Source organism: Macadamia integrifolia, chromosome 7 (genome assembly GCF_013358625.1).
Source record: "Macadamia integrifolia cultivar HAES 741 chromosome 7, SCU_Mint_v3, whole genome shotgun sequence".
Lineage (NCBI taxonomy): Eukaryota > Viridiplantae > Streptophyta > Magnoliopsida > Proteales > Proteaceae > Macadamia > Macadamia integrifolia.
In genome coordinates this window covers 7,259,069-7,271,244 of record NC_056563.1, presented here as the reverse complement: position 1 = coordinate 7,271,244, position 12,176 = coordinate 7,259,069, and the positions used below count along the sequence as shown (strand labels likewise).

General features: G+C 44.0%; 1 protein-coding gene across 1 annotated transcript in view; it reads left to right on the top strand.

Annotated features, from left to right (window-relative positions):
* The window catches only part of LOC122084125 (protein YLS7-like), a 13,602-nt gene extending 1,779 nt beyond the window's left edge, over positions 1 to 11,823 (top strand). Inside the window, exons 2-3 of the mRNA XM_042652199.1 lie at positions 10,281 to 10,558; positions 10,761 to 11,823. Coding sequence (XP_042508133.1) covers positions 10,281 to 10,558; positions 10,761 to 11,570 — 1,088 coding nt within the window. The 3' untranslated portion in view covers positions 11,571 to 11,823. The remainder of the gene's footprint in view (positions 1 to 10,280; positions 10,559 to 10,760) is intronic.
* Positions 11,824 to 12,176: the final 353 nt, after the last annotated feature.

Here is a 12,176-nt window from a genome sequence, read left to right as displayed (position 1 = left end):
GGGGGGGGGGGGAGCAATCAAGGAAGGGAGATGAATTCAAGTAAGAGGAATGGTATCAATATGAAGGTTCTAGGAGGCTATGATATGTCTGTTCCTAGTGGATCTAGGGACAGGCCTAGGGTGAAAGGATTGGATTTTGGAAGTAACATCAAAGTAGATGGCTTTCCAAATCTTGTCCAAAGAGCGGGAGTTGGAAGACCATCTACGGATGTTTCGTTCCATCCAGACATGGCTAATGGTAGCAGAGAAAGCAAGCTTCCCAATGGTGTCACAAATGCAAGGTCTCGAAAATGTCATGTCAATCCAATTCCATTCTCTGTCAAAGGGAAGGATAGGTCTAACAGAGGGCCAACATTTAGAGAGGACCAATGATGTAGATAAGTCACTTGGGCTTATTTTATTGCAAATAAGCCTTGAGTTGTGTTATGTATGTGTTGGGCCTTTGATCCCATGGGTTTTTTTTGAAATGAGCCACTTTAATAGGCCTAAAATATGGGTAGAAGGTAGGAAAACGGAATTTTATTCATTAGTTTAATTAGTTGCTATTTAATTCAATAAAGGCTCATTAGGCCATTAGTTGGTTGTAAAGTCCTATATGGACTATTAGTTAGTTAGTCCTACTCCATATTGGAGTCATAAAGTCAAGTCCAAGTCCTATTTTGACTTCCTAATTATAGTAGGAGTGTTTAGTCCTATTGGGAAACTAGCTCCTAGTTGTATACTATTGGGAAACTAGCTCCTAGTATTAGTATGATTGTAAAATTCCCCTCTATAAATAGAGAGGCATATGTACCATTATTGGACAGATTTGAATGAAAGAAAGTTTACAACTAAATTCTTAGAACAACTGAGATAGCTGTGGGTGAGAAGCCCAGGCTGAGATAGCCACTTCCTTTATTCTTTTTCACCCTTCTTAATCCCCCATCTATTTTATTCTTATTTTTAATTTTATTTGCTGTAACATTCAAGAGGTATAGTTCAGATTTTGATAAAAGTCTCCAGAAATCAGAACCGATCAGCAATCGTAGTGGGAATAGGAGAGAGATCAATCTCCTCTCTTTCTCTCTTCTGTACTCTGTTCAGTCAGGTCTTCAATCAGGGTATTCCAGGCCTCATAAGGGTCCCACGATCCTTACCTAGTCACTGTTGGAAGCATTCAGCTGCTATTCTTGAAGGTTCTTCTCAGTTTTCTCTCCTAGGTCAGAAAATCAAGAAAGTTTGTAACTTCACAACCAGCCGTCAGAATCCTCCCAACTTTGGGGGTTTTTGTACCCTCCCTAGGGACTATCTACGCCCAAGAGTGCAACTCAATCAGACTCCTACAGCCTTGGCCGCACCTCTCTCTCTCCAGCTCTATAACAGGTCTTTCTCTCTCCTATCGGTTAGATTTTGGGCTGGTTTTGCTCTTATATGGGTATTGTATCCTTGGGGATATATTTGATGGTATTATTTCTTCGTTTCGTAGACCTATTTGTATTGTTTGGGTTTATAAATTGCGGAGTTAGCTACTTGTAATCTACTCCTGCATTAACCAATTTCCATCCGGAGGAAGAAAATGGGCAAGAGAAGAAGAGATGAGGGATGTCCTCAGTAATATGAGGGCAGAGGCAGGCAGCAGGAGGGAGAAACAGGGATATGGTGATGGATGAGGAAGGCTTGGATTGGGAGACAATTAGAGAGGCATCTCCAAAGAGTGAGGCTGTGATGAGGAATGAGAATGTGACATTTGAACCAAACAAGGTTACGCCAAGGAACCACAGGATCAGAGGACCTAACAAAGGACCAAGCGGAGGCAGAGGAGAATATTCCATTGGATGAGGGGAGCCAGATGCATTTGTCTTCTCTACCTCGGTGACTAGGAGGGAGAGGAGGAGAGAGGACTAGAGGTCATGAAAGAGAGGGAGGGACGGAGGGGGGGACCAGCCAAGAGGGGAAAGGATATAGGAAACAGGAGCAAACTTGGAAATTCCAGAGTAAATGGTTTTGTGGGACACCATGGAGGAGAGGATGCCAGTCGGGTGCCAGTGATCCATCCATAAGGAGGTGGCCTGGCCATTACCTATGGAAAAAGAGATGATGGCATTGAGGGCCAAAGGTCTAAGAATGAGAATTTTCCTCCAGATCTAGGAAGCGTCCAAAGGGACGGGGATAGCCCAAAGGGAGTGGATCTTGAGCAGGTAGGAGTGAATCCAGTCTACCCAGATGCCCTTTTGCTTGGACACAATTTTCGAAATGAGCTTAAGAATACCCACAGAGCTGATATCTTTTATTTTCCTGATGCCCAAACCACCTTCTGCTTTGGGAAGGCAGACCTTGTCCCAACTGAGAGGGTGAAGAAATCTGAAAGTATCCGAACCTTTCCAAAGAAAGGAGCAAAAAATCCTTTCAGTGGTTTTAGTTGTGAAAGCAGGAAGGGAGAAGACACCAGACCAATATAGGTACATGGATTGGAGCACCGAACGAATGAGGGTGAGGCGGCGAGCATAAGAGAGCAGCTTGCCTTTCCAAAATTGGAGCTTCTTTCTCAAGAGGTCAAGCATAGGGGACCAATGATGGGCGGAGAGTTTGGAGGAGATGAGAGGGAGACCCAGGTACTTGACACTTGACAGGCAGGGAGCCGAAGGAGAACCCAGTGGTGCCAAGAAGGCGAGCTTGGATGTCAGGGGAGCCCCCTGAGAGAAAGAGGCTTGATTTAAGCAGATTAATATGGAGGCTTGAGAGGTTTTCGAAGGAACGGAGGTATTCCATGCTGGTGGAAATGGAGAGGGCAGGACTTCCAGGGAAAGAGAGAAGACAAAGGGAGATAGAGGGCAACCTTGCCTGATGCCTCTTCCAGAGGAGAAGCAGCCAGCAGGGCTACCATTGACAAGAATAGAGAATATAAGGGAGGAAATATAGGAGTGGATCCAGTGGATAAAGGAGGGAGGGAAGGACATGTTAAGAAGGAACTTTGGAGATAAAGTCCCAGATTAGGGTGTCGAAAGCCTTATGAATGTCAATTTTGAGAAGAGCAGTGAGGAATGAGATTTGCGATCGAAGCCACAGACAATCTCATGGCAGAGCATGATATTATCAGCAATGCTCCTACCAGCAATGAAAACGGATTGATTTGGGCTTACAAGGATGTCAATGACTTTCTGAATTCTATTGGATATAATTTTGGCAACAAATTTATAGAGCAGGTTACAAAGAGAGATTGGCCTGAAGTCATTTATGGAGACCACCCCCTCCTTTTTGGGAATGAGGCTGAGGAAGGTATGGTTGACACCACTAATCTGGTTGGGATTAAGGAAGAAGCTGCGGACAACAAGAATAAGGTCATGACGGATAATATCCCAGCAGGAGGAAAAGAATCACATGCTGAAACCATCAGGATTAGGGGCTTTATTAGTCTTGTGAGAAAGGATGGCCGAAAGGTTTTCCTCATTAGAGGGAATGGACTGAAGGCTAGGGAGGAGGTCGTCTGAGACAAATTTATTAAGGAGAAGGTGAGGGATGAGAGGCGGGGGAAAATTAGGGGGGGAGAAAAATGCCCTGGAAGTGGGAAACAACTTCAGCTTTGATGGCCTCAGGGTTGTGAATCTCAATGCCAGAGGAGGAGATGAGCTTGGGGATGGAGTTCTCATTGATTCTAGCCTTGAGAGACCTATGAAAGTAAGCATTATTTTAGTCCCCAAGGTCCATCCATTTGATATGGGCTTTCTGACAAAGGAAGTTTTCCTTTTGAGTAAGAAAGAGGGAGAGCTTCGAAGTAGTGGATTTTTCCTCATCCGCAAGGATACGGTTGAGGAGGTCAGCTTGGATTCTGGCTTGGATGGAGAGAAGCTTATCATGACAGGAAGAGACACGGGAGGAGATATTGCCAAAAGTGGAAGAATTCCAGAGCTTGAGAGAGGCTTTGACATCCTTGAGCTTTTTGGCAATGGCAATGAGGGGGGAAAGGGAAGGGTTAATGGGAATGGTCCAAGCATCTCTCACTAAAGAGAGGAAATCGGGGTGGGATACCCACATATCAAAGAACTTGAAGAATTTGAAGGGCTTGGGACCAAAGGAGCGGAAGGGAAGGACATGGATGGAGATCGGGCTATGATCGAAAATCCCAGGGAGCTCGAAGCATGCATGAGAGGAGGGAAAGGAATCAAGCCAGGCTTCATTGACAAGGGCTTTATCCAGGTTGCAAGCCACACAGAGATTTTTGGGTCTTCTGTTGTGTCAAGAGAGTTTGACATCTGACCATCTAAGATCATTAAGGCTAAGGTTGACAATTTAGTCATTAAAGGAGTCGACTGCATGGTGGTCGATGGGGTTTCCCGCATGCTTCTCATGACTAAATCAGATGGCATTAAAGTCACCTGCAATGCCCCAAGGGCTAGAAACCGTGGAGTGACTAAAGGAGCGGAGCTCAGCCCAAAGGGGGAACCAGCGCAGTGTAAGATTATGGGCATAGATGATAGAGAGGTAGCATATATGGGTTCCAGAGGGGTGGGAGATGGAGAGGTGAATGGCCTGGGCTGAGGAGGAGCGGGCAGTGATAAGGAGAGAGTTGGGATCCCAAAGGACCCAGATTCTGCCATTGGGACTATGGAGCTAATTAGAGATGTGAGACCAGGACGGAGCAATGGAGGAGATGATACACGGGGCATTCGCTTCAAGAACTCTCGATTCAAAAAGGCAGCAGAGGTTGGAGAGGGAGGAACGAATGTGGGATCGAATGTCAGCTTGTTTAGACGAGGAGTTAAGGCCTTGAACATTCCAAAAGGTCCATGGGATCAAATGCTCCAAAGAGCAGGGAGGGGTTTTAGAAGCGGGTGTACCCAATTACAGGAGAGGTGGTCGAAGGAGGATTGGCTTTGGACCTAGAGGAAGGCTTAGCAGAGGAGGTGGTGGGTTTTTTCTTCTTTTGGGAGGGTTCACCAAGGGATGCGGGGGAGGGGAAGAGGCTCCAGATGAAATAGGGGTAGGGGATAAGGAGGAGGAGGCTTGGTGGTGGGGAGGGGAAGTAACTTTGCTAACAGAGAAGCCATGGATAAGGGGTGGGTTGCTGTCGATACAAGTGGCAGGAGCAATTCCAGAAGCAGCCTGGAAATTTCCAATTGGGACTACGAGAGAAGCAGCCAGCAAATTTGTCTTGGTAGCCAAAGGGGCTGAATTGACCATAAGAGACAAGCCATCAGGGGAGCCTATCAAATTAGCCGCTTGGGTCGTCAGTGAGGCTTCTAGAATAGCGAGAATAGGCACATGATGATCCATGGAGGGACCATGAGGGTCCGACAGAAGAGCAGCGGTGGCGGTGGGGCCTTCTAAAGCCAGAGCTACAAGCAGCGCAGCAAGGGCAGTGGGCATATAACTTTTAGGGTCTGACAGAAGAGCAACTGCGACAGCGGGGCCTTCTGAGGCCATAGATACACAGGAGGCGAGGGGGCCTTCCAAGGCCAGAGCTTTGTAGGAGACGAGGGAGCCCTCCGATTCCAAGGCTCCCCAAGAGACGATCGTGGTAACAGACGGTGGAGCAGCAGTCAGCGAGGGAAGAAGGTTGCCAAAAGAGGTGCAGGGGAGAATGCCATCGTGGTTCAACTGAGGGGAGGAGTAGGCGACGGACGAGGGAGTAGGCGGGTTCGGATTCAGGAAAGTAGGGGCGGTTGATGTTGGGTTGAGATTGGAGGCGGCAGACGGGTCGGGCGAGACTAAGTTGGTCGGAGGGGGGTATAAGGTGTTGGAAGGGTTATATAAATTGCCCGGATAAAGTGGGTGGTCCATGAGGAATTTAGAAAAGGTGTTTAGGAGTTGGACCGGGATAAATTGGTTCAAAGGAAAAAAAGTGAAACCGGTTCGGGTTGGTTTAAAGGGATGTGTGAGTCACCATAAGAGGTAAAAGCAGTACGAGGAGTGCTGGATGAGGCTAGGGATTTAGCGAGGGAGAGGGGGAAGAGGCAGTAGAGAAGACACAAGAGCAGCAGAAGGAATGGTCGAAACGGAAGGGGGCTCTAGTCCAGCCTGGACAGCTACAAGGGAGGAGGATTCAAGGGTTGGAGCAAGGGGAGGGCAGGACGCAACATCAGATGGGGAAGGAAGAGGGTGATCAGATCCATCAACATCAGCAGGGGTCTCGAGTTCCAAGAATCTGTTACTACCGACGGTCACAAGAGGCTTCGATGGACCAACGGTCCTAGCACTTGGATTCTGGGGGGCGATAGCAGCGGGGATGCACTCCGGCGAGGGCCGACTGAACTCAGGATTACTCTTTTTATTGTTTTTTTTTTTTCCTTTTCCTTTGAAAGGTGAACTAAGTGGCTGTCAAATCTTGCGGCAGCTTGTCGCTCGTCTCTGGCAGAGCATGCGAGAGCTCGGAAGTTTGTTTTTTAGCACAGAGAGAAGTGGAGTGGCTGAATCACTTGCATAGAGTGATGTAGGAGGAAGCCAGATGTATTTCACCTCTTGAGTGAAGGGGTGACCTTCTCCATCACCGTGGACTGTAGTATCTGATCAGCTTGGACCTCAATGCAGATTCTTGCGGAGGACAATCTATCCATTATCTTCGTTCTCTTATCGGAGTATAAGAGCTTGCCAATGATGGATCCGATCAAACTCCATCCTTTGGGGCACCAAAAGTGAAGAGGGAGGTTGGGGAAGATTACCCACAGAGGAATGGAGGAAGGCTTAGAGTGGTTAAAGGATGTGAACTCATCCCACTGACGCAAAAAGATTGGCTTCTTCCCCACTTACCAAGGGCCACTGTCCAAGGCAGCGGATTTGTCCAGGGTGGAGGAGAAGTCGAAAATGAAGGTTCCATTTTCCAGCATGAAGGTGGAGAGGGTGTCCGAAGGCTTCCATTGGTTAAGGAGAGAAGTTTTGACAATAGAGAATGTGGGGCAGCTGCCAAGGAAGAAACCTATGACATAGTTGCTCCACTTTTGGATTTCAGAATCCAGGAGGCCAGGTGGACAAAGCCCAACAGGGATGGAGTTGAGTGAAGCAGGCGGGTGGAAGAACAAGGAGTGGCCAGCGGAGGGAGGGAGAGAGGAAGGGAGGGAGGAGGGGGCGGAGGTGTTGCCGACAACAGAGTTCCAGGGACGACGGAGAGGGGAGTGTGCGAGGGAGGGGGCATAGTGGAGGGGGCGACGGGGGCAAGGTCGGAGCTAAGGATATCAGGGGTTGAGGAGGACTTGCTCTTTTTATTCATTAAATACAGATAACCAAGTTTTCCTTGAAAGGTTCCAACTACTCAGTCTTCTTCCACTACTCTCCAACGCGAGATGATGGAGACGATTGGCAGAGATGAATTGGATGACCAAAACAAGCATCTATTCCCTCCTCCTTCTTCCTCTACATTCCTCGCCTTCTTTCTTTCTTTACAGTGATGACAGTGACAGACTAGCAGTCCTGCTGCAACTTTTCCCACGGTTGTGAAAGCTCACTTGAGGTTCTGTTTTGATGGTATTGAACCTATGAATTCTCAGTTAGGAAAAGGAAGGATGTTTCAGGACATTTTATTACTGAGGACAGGGAAAAGGGGTGTAAAAGAGAAAATGCAGATGTTAAAAGGTTTTGATCTTTACTTCAATTATGAGAAGAGGGAACAGTTGGGCAAGGATAACAGCCATGGATGGGAGGGGTCAAAGTGATGTTCTTTCATAGATTTCAGTGTTAATTGCCTAGATTTATGGTGGCCCTGTTTTTGCTGAATTCTCCAGTGTTGGGGAACCCTTTTTTTTTTTTTTTAAGGTGATTATAGGTTTCTATTGTATCCCTTGTATAGCAGCCGTTGGAGAGAGCTTGCCCTTGTGGTGTTGCAGACTTTTTTTTTTTAGTTGTAAAATGTTGATATCAAAAAATAATTCCATTTGAACTAGTCCAAAGTAGCACATTGTCTGAAATTTTAAAGCAAACCTGCCTTTGTTATAACCTGTTTTTAGGTGTTTTAGGGGCACTAAAAGACTTGATCTAATGCTGGTTTTGATGGCGTGCCTCTTTTTCCCCCTTTTGCAAAAAAATCTCTTGAGGGAATGATGGAATCCCATGCTGTCTCTTAAGAATGTGAATGTGAATGTTGGCCATTCCATTTCTTTCATCTGTTGGGGATATTGGTGTGATTTCAGTCACTTTTTTTCTAGTGTCTAGGCTCATGACCACTGTTCTATCAGTCTTCAAGCTTTTATTAATAGTAGTTATAAAACCAAAGTAATCTTAATTTTCCATCCATTTTGTTCTTTGTTTGGTAATCGTTCTTTGTATATGTGGATTTGGTAACATCTATCGAAGCTTCTTTGTTTAGGAAACTAGTGGAAAAGCACATGCATTGCATGTGAAGTGTGTTTGTCATCTATTATGTTAATACTTAATAAGCTGAACTTTTATTGTCAAGAAAAAAGTTAAACTTTTTTGAGGAAGATGATATGCATATGAATGATTTTTCTTGAAGGGAGGAGGGAGGATCGAATTGAAGTCAGATGCCCAAAAGAAAAAAATTAGGGGCAAAGAGCACAGATGTAGCACATTTTGTGTGTGAAAAGTCCTGAAGTGTTTGTAAGATTTCTTTTTTTTTTTGGGGTGCGTATAAATGATGTAATGACGATTTGGTAAAGAGCCAAATATAGAAGACGAGCATCTTTGGGATGAAAGTTAAGGATGCAAATAAACAGTGTAATGGGGAGGAGACGATATTGCTTTTGTGGTTGGTCATAGAGATTTTATTATACTAAGGGGATTTGGTAAAAGATGTATTGTGTTAGACTACCCTATCATTATATCCCTTCTGCAAAATGGAACTGGGAATTAAAATATATATATATATATATATGAGTATTTGATACATGAAGTTATATTTTATAATGGGATTTCCACACTTTTCCCATATGAAGTATCTTCTTTTGGTTTGTTCTGCTACTGACTTAGCCATGCTCGTCTTTTGAGTATTTTTTTTTCATATGATTTTAAGTAGAAAATAGACAAGTTCCGAGTCTTCATAAGCTGATTATTGTAACAATAGCCCATGCATGGACCATGGTCAGCATGTTCTACGTGAAGTCACATCTTCTTTGTTTTGACTTGATTTATAATCTTCCTTCATCGCATTCTAACAATTTAGGCTAAACTGTAGCTTTCCTTATGCCAGAATTTCCATTCTGGATTTCACATTATTTTGTGCACACCAACACTGTTTTTGCTGTTCCAATTGCCCATTCATCGTGGAACGATGTTCTAAAGTGATCTAAGAGATTGTCACTAATATTTATGCAAATGAACTCTCTAATCTACTTTACTGCTACTCTGGTTCATAAAAATTGTAAAGAGTTACACTGACATACCCCATATTGCACCCTCAGCTCCCTTTGTCCATTATGAGATGATGTATTAAATAACTGCATTCTTGCTACTACTGTTTCACTCTAAAGTATTTTATGGGATTTGTAGAAAACCAATACAAAATTTTTTAAGGATTATAAATGGGGAAAATCTTGTACTGATATGCATTACGAAAAAGTTGGAAAACAATATCCATTTCAAAATTGGATGTTATTTATTTATTTATTTTTTACCAAAAATAGTGATGGTATTCAATCAGCTTCCCAAAGCACATGGGGATATGGGGCGCGTGTCTAGTTCTCATTGGAAAGGAATCAGCTGAACATTCCTTCTGTCTCCCGTCTGACACAGTTTGACACATGGTGATACCTGAATGGCTCCAAATCTGTAGTTGTAGAAAGAATATCAAGAGAACAAGCATGCGGAAAAAAGCAAGCGTCTGATCAGATCGATCAAGTACTATTGGCACCCACAGAGGACACCACCCCATGATATGGCTGGATTATTTCCCCACTCAAATCATGTTCAAATGTGCTTAGTATTCATGTCCAATCAATTAAAAAAACTATGTTTATGCATATCACCTCATCCTATCTACAGTGAAGGCCATTGAGTTCTATATCAACAAGTATACTATTTTATTGCTTTTACTAGTACCATAATTTGCTTTCATTAAACCATTGACTCATGGTTTTGGTCAGTGCATTGACCATCCAACCCTACTGCAAAATGTGTATTAGCTTATAAACTTGTTTTTCTGTAGGTTTACACTACATGTTATTATTTTCCCATTGGCCCCAAGGATAGTTGAACTTGTGAACTCTTAATTGTGAGGTGTTGGTCCTTGCCAACTGCGCTACACCCTTGGGGTACCATGAATGATATTAATTATACTCTTCTAGAAAGTTTTATCCAGTTAGTTATTATTCTTTTCTTGGATTGATTGCTGATACTGTGACTCATCATTTATTATTTAGAGGCCTGTGACCTGTACGATGGCAAATGGTTCTACGATTCTGCTGGGCCCTTATACACAAACAACACATGCCCTATTCTGACACAAATGCAGAACTGTCAGGGCAATGGAAGGCCCGACAAAGACTATGAGAACTGGCGATGGAAGCCATCTAAGTGTGACCTCCCCCGGTTCAATGCAACAAAATTCCTTGAGCTAATGAGAGGGAAGACGTTAGCATTTATTGGTGATTCAGTCACCCGGAACGAGATGGAGTCCATGTTGTGCATTCTCTGGCAGGTAATTATGTATGTATGCTTGTTCTTTTACTAGTTTATAGAGCATCATCAAACACCTGCCTGGTTCCATTTCATTGACAGCGTGTGATGGAGTTCTGGCCAGTGAGCTCCACTGCTGATGAAAAGTTGGATTCCATTAAATTGAATGTATTGGTATTAGCACATGTTGGATCATTGCATTCTCTCTCTTATTACATTTTCAGGTGGAAGTTCCTAAAAACCGTGGAAACCGAAGAATGCAACGTTGGTACTTCAAATCGACCTCTGTGATGATCGTTAGAATATGGTCATCATGGCTTGTCCATCAGACACCAGAGGCATTCGACTTTGCTCCAGAGGGAGTGGTCAAGCTCTACCTCGATAAAACTGACGAGGGCTTCATGCAGTACCTTCCGACCTTTGATGTGGTAGTTCTTTCTTCTGGCCATTGGTTTGCCAAGCAATCAGTATATATCTTCAACAATGAGATTGTTGGTGGACAGCTGTGGTGGCCTGATAAATCTCGCCCGAGGAAGATTGACAACATTGAAGCTTTCGGGATCTCTGTTGAGACAATTCTTACTGCAATTGTCACCCACCCTAATTACACAGGCCTGACCATTGTCCGATCCTATTCACCTGATCATTATGAAGGTGGTGCCTGGAACACTGGTGGATCATGCACAGGGAAGGTTAAGCCTGCCTTTGACAGGGAACTCGTTCCCAATGGGTTTACAGAAGCAATGCATCAGAAGCAAGTGATGGGTTTCGAACATGCGATCAAGAAACAAACTAACAAATCGAAGTTGAGGCTAATGGACATAACAAAAGCATTTAGCTATCGTCATGACGGCCATCCAGGTCCATATAGGAGTCCTGACCCGAATAAGATCACAAAGCGTGGTCCTAATGGACAGCCTCCGCCACAGGATTGCTTGCATTGGTGCATGCCAGGCCCAGTTGATACATGGAATGAGCTTGTGCTTGAGATCATAAGAAGAGAATTCGACGCAATTGACAAGTCCCCTGTCTGACCGTATGGCAGTTCAGTCGATTGGTTAGCCTGTTGTTCGTATTGATTATAATTTTATACATGTGCAATGGTAATTCTTTAGGCAAGATTCAACAGATATTTAATAGAGGAGACTAGCTGATTCCTCTTCATCTGATCTAGTTATACGTTGTAGCCAAGGGACAAATCTCATCACACTGATAAATTGGCAGCTGGGGTGTGATTTATCATTTTTAACAGATATTTAATTGAGGAGACTAGCTGATTCCTCTTCATCTGATCTCGTTATACTTTGTAGCCAAGGGAAAAATCTCATCACACTGATAAATTGGCAGCTGGGGTGTGATTTATCAAATTTTTTTTTTGTAGCAGTGTGATTTATCATTTAAGAGTGTGAATACTAATCTATCAAAGCTGAATGAGAGTTCTTTCTGAAAGGAAAATTGGACATGCTTTGTATTTTCTCATCCGTCAAACCACTTTCTGTCTCGAACATTTCATGGCTGCACTTTGAATAAATGACCTTCTTCCTCGACTTGTGATTGCACTATGGTCAGAAACATGGAGTTTGAAAATGCCTATGGATGGCATTGAGATTGCCTGTTTCAGGCAGTTGTAGTGTCAAAAA